General features: G+C 38.8%; 1 protein-coding gene across 1 annotated transcript; it reads left to right on the forward strand.

Annotated features, from left to right (window-relative positions):
- The first annotated feature begins 923 nt into the window (after positions 1-923).
- Positions 924-19,193, forward strand: LOC120307716 (epoxide hydrolase 1-like). Its single transcript, XM_039342754.1, has 9 exons — positions 924-1,071; positions 3,495-3,705; positions 4,210-4,390; positions 4,778-5,008; positions 12,822-12,951; positions 14,461-14,672; positions 17,928-18,036; positions 18,308-18,433; positions 18,794-19,193. Exons 1-9 carry the CDS (start codon positions 1,043-1,045, stop codon positions 18,996-18,998), a joined length of 1,434 nt encoding a protein of 477 aa, XP_039198688.1. The 5' UTR covers positions 924-1,042; the 3' UTR covers positions 18,999-19,193.
- Positions 19,194-19,200: the final 7 nt, after the last annotated feature.

Consider the following 19,200-nt stretch of genomic DNA (forward strand, 5'->3'; position numbering starts at 1 on the left):
GCTTTTTCAGTGCTGTTGTAACTTCTAACAGTCACTAAGCTAGGTTGTTCTAAGTCAAGGACTACCTATACTTTCCCATTTTTTCCTTTTTTTTGATCAAGTTTTTGATACCCCCCGGCCAGCTGGATGGGGGATTGGGGGTCACCACAACATGAGGAACGCGACATTAGGAAGGTTGAGAACCACTGCTCTAAGGGATGGTGCTCATCTTTGTTTCTTAGCCAAGGGAGCCAGTGTTATCCGAAAACACTTCTGTGGCCATGAGGCCAGCATGACTATACAAACCGAAGCTCACAGAACGCTGCTACCTTCCCACCCAAGTGGTATTTATCTACTCGCCATTACGTGCTTTCAAACTGCTACGTGGGCAGGAGCTGAGGAAAGTAACAAGAGCTCACCCCGTCATGCAGCAATAGCAATAGCACTTAGACTTATATACCATTTCACAGTCCTTTCTAAGGGGTTACAGAGTCAGCTTATTGCCCCCAACAGTCTCAAAAAAAAAAAAAAAAAAACCACCACACAACTCTGGGTGGTGTACAAAAGCGAAGAATGAGAAGGATAATTGATCTATTTGCTAAATTTATATATTGCTTTTACTCCAGAAAAAACAAAATGAATGGCATTCATCAAGACTTCTTCCTTCATTTTTTCCCAAAACAAAATATTGGCTAGGGTAAGTTGAATGATGGTGATCTGCCCAAAGCTATTCAATGAATTTCCATAGTTGAGGGTAAACTTGAACCTAAGTTGCCTTAAATCTAATCCAACGTCCTGTTTTTGTGGTTGCTTTGAGAAATACAGCCCAAGTTCTTTGAAAAATAAATGAGTAATCAATCATAGGATCCAAGATATGTGTCTTCACAAGCAACCATGGAAACAGGTTTTAGACGGTAGGTGGCACTAAAAGACTATGTTAACTTCATAGTCTATATCCTTCAGCTCACATACCAAAGGTCAGTTGAAACAGGAAGTATCCAGAATTATTTCAATCCAGCACAAGCTAAATTGAATTTATCCGTGGCTCTTCTTAGTTGCAGACATGTGGCAGGAGTTTCTGCAGACTGTCCGGTGAGTGTAAAAAGCAGCAAGCAAACTAGGGAGAAGGCAGCATTTGAGTGACAGGCAGTTTACATTTGTCTGGATTTGTACCAAAGAAGCCAGTTGGGTGGTGAAGAAGCACCGATCATACTGCTGCTGGAGGGGAGGGCAGACCTTCAATATCAAGGCAGCCACTCCTAGCTGTTGTGGACAGAAATGGGTGCTATAAAAGCGATAAGATTTTATTATGGAGCAAGGAAGTTGCAGTGCTTGCATCCTCAGGCTGTAGATGTATATTTTAATTCTTGCCTCTTATGTAAATATGCATAGAAAAAAATGGTGGAGAAATCCTCTTGACATAAGGAAACATACATATATGCATGGAACGAAAGAAAGTACATTTTGTCCTGAGGATAAAATGGAAGAACCATACTGTAGTTTTCCCTTTGCAAAATATTGAGGAAGTGAACTTGAAGTCTGTTTCGAATTAACATTCCTAAAATTCCTTGGTGCTGAATTAACCACATAAGGACTCTGAACAGCTAAATTCTTTGGAGATATTCTTTTATATAATCCACAGCAACATGCTTTACATGAGATTGCTCTTGAAGTTTCAAGTGGTGCACAGTGCAGTTGTCTAGGTAGTAAAAGGTGTGGGATGTTTGACACAACTGCTACGTGAGTTGCATCGGTTAATAGTGTGTTTTCCGGTGCAATTCAAGGGGTTGTTTGTCACTTTCAAAACCCTTTGTGGCTTTGGGACTCAGTTACCTGAGGGATTGTTTTCTCCAAATTGTTTTTATCTATACAATCCAGTTTGGCAGGTTGGGTATACTCTGGGTTCCAACAACCAAGAAATGTTAGCTGGCTAGCAGTGGTGGCTTTTCTGCTATAACCCCTGTGGTAACAATCTCTCTCCAGAGATTAGGAGGCTCCCGAACCTGTTGAACCTACATGAAATATTTCCAGCTACATTACAGAAAATAGAAGTTTCCTTCTCTGTGCCAGGAAAGCACTAAATAATGTTAAATAAATCACTAAATGATCTTACATAAGTCACTGTCTTTCCTGTATTCAATTAACATTTGGGAATAATAGTAGCACCTTAGAATGAAGTTTAAAAATGAGAAGGAGAAGCATTTTAAATTCTTAAACACTATATAGATGATATGCTATTATTATGTCTCTGCTTGGATGGAAACTAAAATAATTTCTCTGTTTTTTTCTTCATATGCCACCAATCCCAGGGCAAAGGGCAGTTTCAGGCTTTTTCTATTGCAAAAAAAGTAAATATATAACCCAAAATCATGTGCCAAGTTAATAGTTGTTTGAAGAGACCTTGAAGAAGACACTGGAGTAAGGTTTTCAAAAATGAAATGTGCACTGTTTATTTGGCTTTAATAGATCATTCATTTAGTTAAGGTTCTTTTTCAGGTAGATAATCTTCTCCCCACACCACACCCAATGTGTAGCTATTGCTCATTCTCTATAAAGGATTGTGCTGTTGTTTTTGGAAATTTACATGATTTTTTTCCACTGATAGTCTTCACCCTTTATTACTAAATATTTGAAAAAGCCATAGTAGCTATGTTTCATGAGGGGTGAAAAATCCAAAGCTTGAAAGCCGATATCTTTAATAACCTAACTACAGTATTGCAAATCGCTACAAGTTTTCAAGTCTTTTTACTCAGCTAGCTTCCACACCCAATACAGTTTGAAGTTCCACCCAGATAAAAATTAATATCTGTTGAAGGGTGTCAGTCCACATATCGACAAGTCATCAACGTTTGAGAAATACTGATATATTTCTGTGGCTTGAGCTGAGACTCAGTATGGTCAAGCTCTTCAGTCATTGAATCTGTAGGCTTCTAGACAACCAGTTGTTTTTTGTTTTTCTAGGGAAGTTGATAAATAAATCAGGGACAAACTTGCCTGTCCATGAAAAAAACAAACAAGACGTATACACTTTACCCATTGTATGTTCTCTGCTCCCCAATTTTTATTTCAGGTGCCACTGCTTACCTTACTGATGGAAACTGGGTTCGCCATTTCTGTTGTGTAGCAAGCATCAGCATGAAAGGGTGGCAGAATTGTATGAAGATGCAGCGATGTCTTTAAGGAAGGGTTAAAAACACAGTGGCCACAAGACTGAAGTCCCATCCCTTTGCTAACGTGTTCAATGCAAGATATATAAAAAGTATAGAGCTTTGATCTCATGATTGTGGCTATCATCCTGCCTCTTTTGATCCATTCTCTGACACCCCTGTCCAGATATAATCTATGCTATCTCAATGATCTGTTATCTTGAAACTCATTTATATTTTAAATTCTGGGGAAATCTTTTTTCACAAGCTCATCGTTTTATCTGCAGGGGCTGGCTGCAAATGTCATTTTTCTTCTTTCATCAGAGTTCCTTTCAGCTTCTACCTCACATTATTTTGATTATTTTGTAGGTCTTTTGACACATCTCAGCAAAATGTGATCACAGCATCTTGTGTTATAGGAGGTGGAAGCCTCCTGATTTACTGGCTCTTGACGAGGCGCAGGATGAAGACCCTAGAAATAGGAGATGGATGGTGGGGTTTAGGTGAAAAACCATCAAGAAGTCAAGAAAATCAAATGATTAGACCATTCCAAGTGAAAACCTCTGAGAAAGAAATCCAGGTATGAAGGAACATGAGCGAACTTAAGAGACTTTGAAAATTAACTACACTGCCAGAGTGATCCACATGGAAGATTAGAGGAGTCAAGATGGGGGCTGCAAGTGCAGAATTGACCCTCCCAACTCCCTTTATTTGCTGGGGAAAAAATAAAGACAGGGCTTCAGTCCCATAATGGTAGACTGCAACTTAACTATGAACATTCCTTGTGTCTGCCCTTATATATTATTGTACATCATTTACCTCACACTATATAATAACTGTGTTAAATTTGGCATGTCAAATATGTCAGAAGTTCATTATAGATTGTATAATGTATGCATACTTATGCATCCCACTAGCTACTATGTAGAATATCATGCAACTACAGTTCTGTCCAGAACTGCATGAGTTCAAGTAAAATACAAATAGCTGTCTTTTTAGGCTGCCTTCTCCAGCAACAACATGCTTTTAAAATATCTAATATAGTTTCATCTCCATAAGAAATTCTCTCTGTCTCTCTTTCTAGGATTTGTACCGAAGGCTTGACCAGACTCGCTATACACCACCACTAGAGGGAGCTGCCTTTCATTATGGTTTCAACTCAAACTATTTGCAGAAAGTGGTCTCCTATTGGAGAAATCAGTTTGACTGGCAGAAACAAGTTAAAATCCTTAACCAGTACCCACATTATAAAACTACTATTGAAGGTAAATTCTTTCCCACTGAACTTTATATATAGCTCTCCTATAATGGAACAAATATCTCTGGTTCTGCCTGTTTTTGAATTTCACATTAAACTTCCTCTGTTATACAGTAGCAGGGGTGGGGGATGGGGTGTTGTTGTTCCATTCAGTCATGTCCAATTCTTAGAGACTGCTTGGAAAAGGTCCCTGCATTTTTCTTGCCAAGATTTTTCAGAAGTGGTTTGCCATTTCTTTCTTCCTAGGCTGAGAGATAGTGACTGGCCTAAGGATACCCACCTGGCTTTGTGCCTAAGGCAGGACTAGAACTCATGGTCTCCCAGTTTCTTTCACCACTGCACCAAACTGCCTCTCATTTAGCACTCACTGTTAATTGTATTGAATTTCCAACAGGGATAGAAGTTCATTTCATTCATGTGAAACCATCTCATATCTCAGAAGACCAAATTGTCAGACCTTTGCTGATGGTGCATGGCTGGCCTGGCTCCTTTTATGAATTTTACAAGATCATTCCTTTGCTTATTAATCCATCCAGTCGTGTTTCAAACAGTGAAGATGTAGTCTTTGAGATCATTTGTCCATCCATCCCGGGCTATGGCTTTTCTGAGCCTCCCCACCATCAGGGTAAGTTATTTTCCTAGCAAACAGTTTTAATTTATTATAATTAAATAATAGTGATATTTTTTTCTTTATAGAGGAACATGGAATAATATTAAGCAAATAAAGTTATAATCAGTAGCCAGCATGGGTTTGTCAAAAACAGATCATGCCAAACCAATCTTATTTCACTCTTTGATAAAGTGACTAAATCAGTAGACCAAAGAAACGCTGTGGACATAGTATACTTAGATTTTAGTAAGGCATTTGACAAAGTAGACTACAACCTTAGTAAGCTAAAAAAAGGTAGGAAAGACAACAACACCATCAGCTGGATCTGTTGATGGCTGGCAAACCGTACTCAACGAGTAGTCCTCAATGGAACTACATCCACATGGAGAAAAGTAAACAGTGGGGTAACATAAGGCTCCATCTTCGGCCCAGTACTCTTTAATATTTTCATAAATGACTTAGACGAGGGAATAGAAGGGGAATACATCAAATTTGCAGATGACAATAAACTGGCAGGAATAGCCAACACCCCAGAAGATAAGCTCGGGATCCAAAAAGATCTTGACAGACTTGAACAATGGGCCCTATCCAACAAAATGAGTTTCAATGTGGAGAAAAGCAAAGTTTTACATTTAGGCAGGAAAAATCAAAGGTACAAATACAGATTGGGCAAGACCTGGCTGAGAGACCTTGGAGTCCTAGTTGACAATCACTTGACTATGAGCCAGCAGTGACCAGCAGCAGCCAAAAAAGCCAATATAATCCTGGATTGTATAAACAGAAGCATAGAATCCAGATCATGCGACATATTAGTACCGTTTTAAAAAACCTTAATAAGACCACGCCTGAAATACTGCAACAATTTTGGTCACCATATCACAAAAAAAGATGTTGAGAAGCCGTCCTCCTGGGACGGTGTCAGAACCGCGGAGTACAGCGGATACCAGCTGTCCCGCGGCTCGAAATCCCCCTCCCGGGCAAAGGGAGGGGGTAGAGAAGTACACGAATAGAGGTAGAGCCTCTTAAACCCCCCAGGACTTTTCTTTTTGGGGGGTGAAAAGAGAGCTCCCTCAGAGTTCGTGTTGCCTCCGCCTCCCAGCTGTTTTTGTTTCTTCGGAAACAAAGTGAAACGCCGCTACCATCTCCGCGCCTAAAATGATCGGGTGAGTGATTTTTAAAGCGGACAGAGCCGGATAAAGGATTTTACTTATTGAGTTTCATTTGCTTTTTAGTCTATGTTGATTTCTTTTTCTTTTGTTCTTTGTTGGTCTGGAGAGTGAAAGTAAAATGGCGATTTGAAAGTGCTTTTTTTTTTCCGGAAAGAAGCGAGTTCAACGGAATGTAATGGACTATATAGTTCTTTCTCTTTTAAACTTTCTAAACCTTTTTCTGAAAGTGGTTTTGTGGTTTTAAAGTTTTAAAGTTTTTAAGAAGGAAGAAAGAGGGAACAAGACCTTTTTAAAAAATGGCTTCAAAGAGGCAAGCAGTTCCTACAGTTCCTAAGGTGGCTTCTTCTCCTGCAATCTTACCAGTACAACAACCTAAAGCTACACCACCATCTTCTCCTCCTTTGCCAGTATTATCTGTACAAGATATGAAAGATATAATGGGAAATGCTGTATCCCAAATCAGAGAGGAAATGAAGGAGCTTCTAGATCAGAACAAATCTGAAATTAGAGGGGAAATGAAGGAGCTTTTAGATCAGAACAAAACTCAAATTAGAGGAGAAATGAAGAACCTTTTAGAGCAGAATAACACTATTTTGAGGCAAGATATAGTTATGGCTCTATCAGGATTGGCCTCTGTGGTTGAGAAGCTTGATTTTAGAGTGGAAGAGGTCGCAGACAAAGTTGATATCCTGGAAGATAAATTTGAAGGTATGGAAAAAAAGATGGAAATATCACAAGATGATATTGCTATGTCTCAGTACAGGGAAATGGAATATGCCCTAAGAATCAGGGGTTTGAAAGAGGATATGAATCAAGATTTGATAGAGATTGTGGTTAATGACCTTGCCGTCGTTTTGAATAGGGAGAAAGATGGATTACGTAGAGAAATGGAAAAAATTTACAGAGTTAACTCCTGGGTCGCAAAACAGAAGAACTTACCAAGAGATGTGGTGATTTATTTTGCAAAGAGATCTCTGCGCAATGAAATCATACAAGCTTTTTATAATAAGAGGTTCCAGATTGCTGCTCAAGATGTTATCATTTTAAAGGAGATCCCATCTAAAATTTTAAGAAATAGAAAAGACTTTGCTTTTTTAGCTAATGAACTTAAAACAAGAATGATGCCATTCAGATGGGAGATTCCGATGGGTATTGTTTTGAGCCATGCGGGGACGCTTTATAGACTTAACACAGTCACTAAAGCAAAGGAGTTTTATACTTCGGTCCTGGGAGCAGGCTCATCGTCATCCATGATGCAGAAAGTTCTGCATGCTAAAGAGGCGGAACAGCAGTCTGAAGGATTAGGTGTGATGGTTGCTGGAAAGTTATAGACGGAATGGTTGTGACAAACAGAGATCAAAGAGCAAAGAATGACCCGTGCAGCACATAGACGCAAGGAAAAGGAACAACAAAAGAAAGAAGTTAAAGAATCTCTCCAAGAAAGTGCTTCGTTGCCGGTGGGAGGAGCAAGACCCAAGAGTTCTGCAACACATTCTTCAATGGCAGACCTTCAGGCAGTCTTCTCCAGGCTTCTGGTTAAGGGAGATGGTAAAGCTCCTGACTTGGAATGCTAACGGCCTCAATTCCCCGCAAAAGAGAAAGAAAATCTTTCACTACTTAAAGCAACATAATAATGATATTATTTGTTTGCAAGAAACACATATTTTACTTAAAGATCAAAAATATTTAGTCAATTCTCGTTTGGGATCTCATTTTGTATCTTCTGCTCCTGGGAAAAAAGGGGGTGTAGTCATTTATGTTAAGCAAAACTTATCAGCCTGCTTGGTAGAATCTGATCCTCAAGGGAGATATGTTATGATTGAAGTTGGTTTATATGGTAAGAAAATACTTATAGTGGGACTGTATGCACCAAACCAACAACAGGAACAATTTTATAGATTGTTGCATCAGAAACTAACTTTGTTGGATTATAGATCTGTGATATTAATGGGAGACTGGAATGGTGTGTTAGATATACAAAGAGATAAAAAAGGATCTTCCACTTTTTTTAAACAGGCTAAACTACCCAAAGCTTTTTTTGACTTGAAAGAGGACTGGGAGCTGCGAGACTACTGGCGTGAACATAACCAGGAGGAGAGAGACTTTACTTTCTTTTCAGATAGACATCAATCCTTTTCAAGAATTGACTTTTTTTATTACAACTGATTTATATTTTAGGGTAAATGTAAAAATTTTTCCTAGGACGTTGATGGATCACAGTCCAGTTTGGATGGAGTTGGTTGATGAAAAAGAGGAGAGGAGATCGTGGAGGGTGAATGAGAATTTATTTAGACAAGAAAAGAATACTCAAAAATTAAAGGAACATCTAAAGGACTATTTTGTTTTAAATATGCATAAAGGAACTTCAATGTCAATGGTATGGGATGCAGGTAAAGCCTTTATGCGTGGGATTTTGATACTAATGAATAGTGCACAGAGACAAAAGCAGATTCAGAAACGTAAGGAAGATGAGATTAAACTAAAAGAAAAATCTCTGATTCTAAATCCCACAGATGAAAAGGTTAAAGAATCTATAAAATTGCTCAAAACACAATTTAATATGTTGATGGCTGATCAAACCGCAACTAACTTATTGTATATGAAACAAAATACATTTTGTAATGCCAACAAACCAGGGAGATGGTTGGCTTACCAATTGAGAAAGAAACAGAGACAGAGAATTATAGACAAAATAAATTATAATGGTAAATTGGTGTATCAGAAGGAGTTGATTAAGAAATCTTTTTTAGATTATTATCAAAAACTATATAAGAGTACTAACGTACAAACTTTAGATATAAATAATTATTTAAGTGAAGCCAACTTCCCCAAATTAACAGAAGATCAGAAACAAGAAATTAATGGTTTAATTACTAGTGAGGAAATTGTGACAGTGATTAAGGAATTAAAATTAGGTAAAGCACCGGGTACAGATGGCCTGACATCTATTTATTATAAAACTTTGCTAGAAGAGATGATTCAACCTTATGTGAGCTTTTTAATAATATATTACAGGGTTTAGAGACTCCTCCGTCATGGGGCAGAGCCTTTATATCTTTAATTCCAAAAGAAGATCAAGATCTTACTTTACCAAAGAATTATAGACCTATATCTCTTTTAAATGTAGATTATAAGATTTTTGCAAAAATCTTAGCCAATAGGCTCATGAGGGTTTTGCACCAGCTTATACATAAGGACCAAACGGATTTTATAATTGGTAGGTATATGAAGAATAACGTTAGACAAATTATTAATTTACTAGAATATTTAGATAAGAATAACCAAGTTTCTGCAGGACTGATATTTTTAGATGCTGAAAAAGCTTTTGACCAATTGAATTGGCAGTTTATGTTAAGATTAATTGAGGACATGAATTTTGGAGAAAAAATTTTACAAGCTCTTGGTGCTATATATCAAAAACAAACGGCACAACTTATAGTCAACGGGGGTTTGTCAGAAGTTTTCACAATAGAAAAAGGGACAAGACAGGGATGTCCATTGTCATCACTACTGTTTGTTTTAACTTTGGAAATTCTGCTGATTAAAATTCGAGAATCCCAGGAAATAAAAGGAATAGAAGTTAATAAAAAAGAATATAAACTAAGAGCTTTTGCAGATGACTTGGTGGTTACCTTGTCTCAACCTACCTATTCTGTAGTAGAGTTGTTACAATTGATTTACCAATATGGACGGGTTTCGGGATTTAAAATTAATAATAATAAGACTAAAATATTACCCAAAAATATGACTAATTTGGATAAGCAGACTCTGGTTAACTTGACAGACTTTGAAGTTGTTGATAAGATAAAATATTTGGGGGTCACTTTATCTGTTTCTAATGTAAAATTGTATAAAAATAATTATGAAAGGTTGTGGGTCAGGGTACAAAGAGATTTGAAAAATTGGGAGAAGTTGCAATTATCCCTTATGGGAAGAATTGCGGTGATTAAAATGAATGTCCTGCCAAAGTTTCTCTTTTTATTTCAAATGATACCTATCTTAAAGAATGAGGTTAACTTAAATGAATGGCAGAAAGGTATCAATAAATTTATTTGGGCAGGGAAAAAACCAAGAGTAAAGCTTAAAATTATGCAAGATATTCGTGAGAGAGGTGGACTCAAGGTACCGAATTTGAAATTGTATTATGATGCTGTGGCTTTAACATTACTTAGTGACTGGGTTAATTTAACAAATGTAGAAATACTCCACTTGGAGGGTTGGGATTTACTTTTTGGATGGCATGCCTATTTAATTTTTAATAAAAAAGTTGACCGGGTTTTTAAATCTCATATTATAAGGATTTCTTTACTTCGGGTTTGGAGGAAATATTATAAAAGTGATTTTAAAATACCATTATGGGCTATACCTTGGCATGCGATAGAGGGGATAAGGAGAGGAGTTAAGATGGATAGTGTTTCTTATGCACAATTACTCAGATGGGATGGTAAAAATTGGCAGTTAAAATCTTTGGAAGATTTAGCACATGAAAATATTACATATTCATGGTTTCAGTATAGACAAATAGTGGATAGATGGAAGATAGATTGTAATATGGGTTTGCTTAGAGAAGATGAAAATCTTTTTAAACAAGTAAAAGACCAAAGGCGAACTCATATTAAGAGAATCTATGGGGTGCTAGTAGAACTGGATTCAGAACCAGAACTAATTAAAGAATGTATGATTAAATGGGCACAAAATTTTGGTGAACCAGTTCTACTAGATACCTGGGAAACCATCTGGGTGAGGAATGTTAAATTTACACAAGCCCAGAACTTAAGGGAGAATTTTTACAAAATGTTTTATAGATGGCACCTTGATCCACAAAAAATGTCTCGTATGTATCCTGACTTACAGCCTAAATGTTGGAGATGTGGTTGTTTGGATGCTACTTATTATCATATTTGGTGGTCGTGTAAAAATATAAAAGCTTTTTGGATTAAGATATGGTGGAATATTCAAAGAATTTTTAGAAGGAGGGTAAAATTTACCCCACAATTGTTTTTGTTGGGTATCGTTACTGATTGTGATGCTAAGGAGGTTATACTGATGTTAAATTTAATCACAGCCGCAAGGTTGTTAGTAGGGCAATACTGGAAGAAGGAATCTTTGCCTACCTTGCAAGAATGGTTTTTTAAAGTTTCTTATTTGGCGGAAATGGCAAAGATTTCGGCTTTTTTAAAGGATCAATCGCAAGAGAAGTTTTTTGCGGTATGGGAAAAATGGATAGATTTTATACAACATAAGTTGGATATAAAAAAATATTACTTAGTTTTTCAATAACTTATATATAAATCTTAATATTTTATAGATTGTATTTTTTTTTCTTCTCTTTCCTTATATTTCTTATTTTTATTTTATCTTATTTTACTTCTTTTTTTTCTTATATATACATCTTTTCTTCTTTTTTTCTTTTATTCTTTTTCTTTTTAAGCATTTTTCTTTTTTAATATTTATGCTTTTTTTACATATATATTATTGTTAATTATCTTATAAGCTTATGTAATGTATTTAGATATATTTATGGTTTATATTTTTTTAATCTCTTTTTAAGATTTTTAGAAATTTTAATTAAGCCTATATTCAGCTCTGGGAAGGTTGGGGGGATGGAGTGGGAGGGTTGGGGTGGTTGGGTAAGGTTGTTTTTTGTTTTTTATCTTTTCTTTTCCTTATTTGTAAAAATTTTAAAAATTTTCAATAAAAAAAAAAAAGATGTTGAGAGTTTGGAAAAAATCAGAGAAGACTAACTAAGATGATCAAAGGCCTGGAGACTAAAACATATGAAGAATGGCTGCAGGATTTGGATTTGGCTAGTCTAAAAAGAAGAAACGGGGGACATGATAGCAGTATTCCAGTTTTTGAGGGGCTGCCACTAAGAAGAGGGCATCAAACTATTCTCCAAAGCACCAGAGGGCAGGACAAGAAACAATGGTTGGAAACTGATCAAAGAGAGAAGCAACCTGGAATTAGGGAGAAACTTCCTAACAGCGAGGACAATTAACCAGTGGAACAGCTTGCCTTCAGAAATTGTGGGCGTTCCATCACTGGAGGTTTTTAAGAAGAGACTACTAGACAGTCATTTGTCTGAAATGGTATAGGTTGTCCTGCTTAAGCAGGGGGCTGAACTAGAGGACCTCCAAAATCCCTTCCAGCTCTATTCTATTCTAACATGTTGGGTACTCTATGGCTATACAAACTGTATTTCAATACAGTCTTATGTCATTTTAAGAGTTAGTGGATTTATTGTGGCCTTGGTTTGGATAGACTATTTTTTCAGGTATAAGAAAGAGAAGAGATTATCAAAATGAGGTAAAACAGAAATGAAATGCAAAAGGCACAGACTATTGGCAAACTACCGGTACTAGTTTGTGTCTGGGGTTGCTAAATCCATGTCACACGACTACTACTGGTAGGTGGCAGAACGATGTTAATGCCACAGATTAAACTGAGCCGTGCACTGAGGTTCAGCTATGTCATAATAAAATCATTTTTAGTAGTTTCTGTGTTCAGGAATCCTGTGAATTTGAAATGCTTCCCATATGCTTATTGAATATTGACTTTTCTGATGTCAGATCTGAATTTTATTCTCTTTGGCTTCTTCTGATTATATGTTAAGTTCAAGACAAACACATTTTTAATATCGCGTTTATCCCAACTAACAGGTTTTAACTCATTAGCTGCTGCTCGGATTTTTCACAAGCTGATGCAGAGACTGGGTTTCGAGGAATATTACTTGCAAGGTGGAGACTGGGGCTCCAAAATCACCATGAACATGGCACAGATGCTGCCAAAGTAAGTGGTTGGAATCTGTATATGTTTTTACATAATGTACATGACAGGAACTGGAATGTGATCATATCCATGTTATCCAGATTAGATAACTATCAATTTTTCATCATCTAGTTTAGTTAGGCTGCTGAAAAGTAGGAGCTCTAATTTAAAAATCCTTCTTGTGCAAATTAAAGTTGCAATCATTATTATATAGCTGTACTAATTGTTCTTCCATATCATGACTCTTTAATCTATTCCTGGAAAGATAACATATATTATAAAAATATTCTGTTAAAATTATCAGAACAAATAATTTTAAAAAGTGGATTGTGGATTCTAGTCCCATGAAGAACATTTTTTTTCCTCATGAAGAATTTCTAGATTGTTTAACTAAGAGGAAGCAACTGAAAAATGTCAGATGTTACAATAAAACAATAATTTTAGTTGCCTTTTACATCCTTTGTCAATACAGGTAGTCCTCAACTTACAACCACAATTGAGCCAAAATATATATGTTGTTAAGTGAGAAATTTGTTAAATGAGTTTTGCCCCATTTTACGACTTTTCTTGCTACTTCAGTTAAGTGAATTACGGCCATTGTTAAATTAGTAACACAGTTGTTAAGTAAATCTCGTTTTCCCATTGACTTTGCTTGTCAAAAGGTCACAAAAGTAGATCACATGATGCTGGGACACTGCAACTATTATAAATGTGAGTCGGTTGTCAAGCATCCAAATGCAAATCACGTGACCATGGAAATGCTACAGTGATCATAAGTATGAAAAATGGTCATAGATCACTTTTTTCAGTGCTGTTGTAACTGTTGTAAGTCGAGGACTACCTGTATCAGTGTTCTCAAACATCTTAACATTCTTCCCGATTTTGTTTTAAATGTGCTACATACCGTGTTTCCTCGAAAGACCTATCCTGAAAATAAGCCCTAGTTTTGGGGTGGAAGTGCACACTTAAAAATCAAGCTAGGGCAGGGGTGGGAGGGTGGAGATGCCCCGTGTGCCCCACACACACTTACCTTGCATCCAGGCCTCTCCTTGCCAGCCCACTTCTACTGCATTGTCCCCAGGCCTGCATTTCACAGTCACAGGCCTTTCTGGAAGGCCACTGCAGCAGAGAACCGAGCTATGGACTCAATCCATAGCTTGGTTCTGCAAGGCGTCTGAAGCCAAGAACTGAGCTATGGATTGAATCTGTAGCTTGGTTCTCCTCTGCAGTGGCCTTCTGGAAAGGCTTTTGACTGTAACATGAAGGTCGAAACTCCATTCTCAGCTGCAGAATGAAGCTGCTCTTTTGGCCACAGAAGAAGTGGGCCAGCTGAGTGGGGCTGTCAGTGCCAGAGGTGAGTGGAAAAGACACAGGCCCCTGATGAAAATAAGATCTTGTGCCTCTTTTGGAGGCAAAAAAAACCAAAAGACCGGGTTTTATTTTTGGAGAAACAAGGTATACTCTTACTAATATATCTCATTTACCACTGAGTAAACATATTTAGGATGACCTTCTTTTCCTTGATTTCAGATCTGTAAAAGGACTTCATGTCAATATGATCTTTATATCAAAATATGGTTTGGGAGCCATGGTAAGCTTACTACTGGGAGCCTATGTACCATGGCTGGTGGGCCTAACCAGAGAAGATGCACGGCGCATGTTCCCTTTTTTTAAGCATATATATCATTTATTGCGTGAATCTGGGTATATGCATCTCCAGGCCACCAAACCAGATACAGCAGGTTAGTAAACGCAATTCTTTATGAAAGATCAAAAACTCATACATAAACTAAAACAAATCTGAAGTTAATGTACAAAACATTTTAAGGAAGACAAGCAGCACCAACTGAAACAATGAATCAACAAGTTTCAGAGTCATGTTGTTCTACCCACAAATTTTGGAACATAAAATATTTTTTCAAAAAGTAAAAAAAATCAAGACACATTCATTTTTATATTTCCAATAGAATTTTAAGAGGCCGGAATTACCTAGTGGTTAAGACATTAGGCTTGTCAACCGGAAGATTGGCAGTTTGAGACCCAAGTACCATGTGATAGGGTGAGCTACTGTTCCTGCCAACCCAGCACTTTGAAAGCATGAAAATGTAAATATATAAATAAATACCACTTCGGTAGTAAGGTAATGGCTTTTCATGCACCTCAACACATAGTCATGCCAGCCACATGACCACAGAAGTATATTTGGACAGTAATAGCTCCTATGGCTAGGATATAGAGATGGGCATGAAGAGTCAGACATGACTGGGTAGGGAATATCTGGAGGCTTTCGGAGGGTTGGCTGTCGTTTGGGTTGATTTGGCCTCGACTCGGCTTCTTGTGAGTGTGGCTTCTTATAGCGGGCGAGTTGAACATCTAGTCTTACTGCTGCCTAGTACCATTCTTGCAGCTGATCAGGGGCTGCTCGATAGATACAGGCCTGGGAGATGTGGTCATCTAGTCCCTCCTTGAAGTGATGGACTAGGGATTGTTCGGGCCACCTCTCTATTCGGCCAGCTATTTGCGAAACTCTCATACGTATTCCAGTGCAGGCCTGCCAGCTTATTTTATTTTGTGGACTTGTTCCTCCGTTTTGAGGGCAATGGATGGGTCCTCAAACCTTGCTTTCAGTCCTAGGAGGAACAGATGGGGGGGTCCTCCAACTTGGATGCTTGTTCGTTATATAAATTTTTCAGCCATTCAGATGCTTCTCCTTCCAAGCTGGACGCAACCATGTTGACCACAGCAGCTAGATTCGGATAGAAATAGGCACAGCGGTTCAAGTGAGAGTGGACCTGGTTGAGAAAGAAGATCGGCTTCTCCGGGTCTCTATCGAAGGTTGCTCTAAGAGGTGGTGCCATCAATGGTTGCTGGCCTCCCCACTGTGGATGTTGCACCCCCAACTGTTGCTGGCTCCATGGAGGCTGATGCATCCCCAGTTGCTGCAAGCCTCTCAGCAGTTGCACACCCAGGGGCTGTTGCCACCGCCCACAGCTGTTGCTGCATTGCTGGCGGCTGTGGCATCCCCAGTTGCTGTACGACCCCCACCAGTCTCAGTGGCTGCTGTAATGGCACCCCCAGTTGTTGTGGGCCTCCCAGTGGTTGCTGCATGGGCAGGGGCTGCTGCCATCCCCACTGCTGCTGGCCTGCAGGAGGTTATGGTATCCCCAGTTGCTGTAGGCCCCCCTGTGGTCCCAGGGCTGGTTGTTGTTGGAACCCCCTCGGTTGCGGGCCTTAGCGGTTGCTGCACATTTGGAGGCAGTGGCCAGCCCCACTGCTACTGCTGTAGTCCCAGAGGTTGCTGACCCCCTGGTGGCTGCATCACCCCTGGTTGTTGCAAGGCTCCTGCACACCCAGTGGCTACGGCCACCCTTAGATTGGCTGCTGCACTGCCAGCAATTGCTGGCCTCCCACCTGTGGAGGCTGTGATATCCCCCACTGCTGTATGAGTCTTAGGCTGGGTGGCCACTAAGCGTGTCGATCCGTTGACGGCTCGGGCTCTTATCTCGTCAGTAACGATCTGGGCTTTTGGAGGGGTGACGACAGGAGCTGTCTCTCCCCGCGTGGCTGGAGGCCATGGTAGGTGGCTTCGAGGACAGGGAGGCTGCCTGATCTGCACAGGTGGGACTGGGGATTCCCCTTGGCAGAGCTGGTGGCCGCCTCTCCGATCATTGTGATCGCGCGCATATGGGGAACAGGAAAGCTGTTCTCCACTTTTCATCTCTAGCTCCTCAAATTTTTCCACCAACTTCTCCATTGATTGATACGGGCTCCAGACAGTTACTTCCACTCACCCGAGTCTTCAGCGGTAGTTGATTTTGTGGTTCTTCAGAGATCTGGGGAACGCAATGTGTGGGAATCCCCTCTTTGCAGCTCAACCTCGTCCGCCTTTGAAGCACTTGATTGTGGCAAGGCCGTCTCGAGGTTTCTGGAGTCTCTATTGGGTAAGGTCCATTCCAATGACCAAATCAGCTGCCCTCGCAGCTTGGGCAAAAAAGTTCCTTCTCCACCGGCGCACTGGCTTGCACTCCCCCCCTCTGGGATAGCAGCCACCACTGGGGTGCTGGTTTCAGGCGTTCTTTCTTTCTCCATGTTGAAATCTTCCCTGAATCTTTGTCAGCCTATCCCTCAATTCTAGGGATAGGGACTGGGACTTGAGACCCCAAGATAGTTAGGTAAAAATTATAGTTTTTGGCTTAATGTCATGGTTCTGACAGATGAAATTCTTCAAAACAACTTCGAGGTATTATTTATCTTAAATAATCTTTTATTTGAGAAACAAAGTATCGGTACTACATAGTTAAAGCCAAAAACTGAATTCCCCTCCCCTGAGCACAAAGTAACAAAGCACAATTCCCTCCTCCAATTAACAGTCATAAATCACATTCCCCAATTAGCTTGAAGCGCACTTTCTCCCCAGCTCTCCACCCCGCCAAATCTTTATCAACTCTGGGCGCAATAACCTTGGATTCCCAAGGTTGGATTATTATTGTTATGACTAACTGGACTCTCGTCCACATTCCCCCTCCCAGCATCAACTAACTCTAAAAGCAAAAGAGTAAAATGCTACATTTCCATCTGTTGTCAAAGCAAGAATATCCGATGTTAGTAGTGTCGACAGCATTACAGATTGCATTGTGTATGTTCATGTTACCTCCAGACAGTGGAAGTCAAAAGCAATTTCAGACCTATAACTAAACCACAGAAGATGCTATTCAAATATCTACTTCCATAGGAAAAAAGTGTGTGTGGATGCTTTGAGAATCAGCATGCAGTATTTAGCAGCAACCCAACACTCAATATTTCTAATACTGGCGAAGATAGTATTTTCAGTCAAGTTAGTTTCATACTTATAAAAAGAATAAAGGTACCATAGTGATGTCAAAATGAGAATTGGTTAAAATCTAATTCTTGCTCACAAATCTTCTTAGTACAGTAGAGTTTCTAGCGCCAACGCAAGCAAGTAATGTGAAAGTAAACATGCTACTTTTCTCACTTAGGGTGTGGCCTGAATGACTCCCCTGTAGGTCTTGCTGCATACATCCTAGAGAAATTTTCCACATGGACAGATAAATCATTCCTCAACATGGAAGATGGGAATTTGGAAAGGTAAGATATCTATAACAACTATGTTAAAAGAAAGAAAAATTGCAAATATATGACTGCTGGGTTAGAATGATTTAGAGAATATTGCTGAAATATGAACAGTTGCAAGTTATATCAGATGAGTTGCAAGTATTTAATCCTAAGTATTTAATCCTGTGAAATCTCTTAGCATCAGCCAATAGTTGCTGGTCAATTATTTACTCTTTGCTCTAAACTTGTGACCTACACTAACATGCATTTAAGCTCTACTAATAAAATGTGATGCCCCTTCTAGAAAATACACTCTGGATGAACTTCTGACAAATATAATGATTTATTGGGTGACTTCCTCCATTGTGCCTTCAATGCGTTTTTATAAAGAGAATCTCTCCAAGGATCCAAATACTACTCCTGATGCCAAGTAAGAAGGAAGAAAGTGTTCTGATTTTGAAACTAAATTAGATGTAAATCTGAAATTTGCTGGTTTTAGATGTGAAGGCCATAATCAAAATTCCTTTGCCCACATGAAACCTGTGGTGATGAATGCCTAGAGTTTAATTCTATAGGAAGTAAATGTTAAGTCTAAATTTCTAAAAAACAAAGGCTACTATTGAGCAGATTGTTAATTTAAAATAGGATAAAAAAATTAATAATTTGGCTATATATGAAAATAGTTAGATTCTCCCAATCATCTTGGACCTATACTGACACCAATGTGACTAAGAAAAAATAGCATCTGTTAATGAATGGACTCTTAGCTATGTTCTTTTTTCTACCACAGGATTGCCATTTATGTTCCAACTGGCATTGCTGCCTTCCCAAATGAACTTCTTCATTGCCCACGCTCTTGGGCAAAGAAGAAATTTAAGAACATTGTCACCTATACCTACATGCCCCGGGGAGGGCACTTTGCTGCCTTTGAGGAACCAGAGCTCTTGGCTCAAGACATCAGACAATTTGTGAAGAAGGTGGAACATCTGAATTAAACCATGTAGCATTTTTCAGAAAATGCTTTATCAACCAAACTTGGCAAGCTTCTGAGCAGCTTGAATTACTTCCAGCAAAATATGGTTAATGTTTAAGTATGAAAGAATTAGATTTTCTTCTTCTGTGTGAAGCAGTTACAGTCATATAAGATTTAAAAAAGGACAATACCGACATTAAAGCAAGGTTTCTACAAAGTAGTGG

The sequence above is a fragment of the Crotalus tigris genome, unplaced genomic scaffold, assembly GCF_016545835.1.
Source record: "Crotalus tigris isolate CLP2741 ecotype Arizona unplaced genomic scaffold, ASM1654583v1 scf7180000017812.1200847, whole genome shotgun sequence".
NCBI classification, from domain to species: Eukaryota; Metazoa; Chordata; class Lepidosauria; order Squamata; family Viperidae; genus Crotalus; species Crotalus tigris.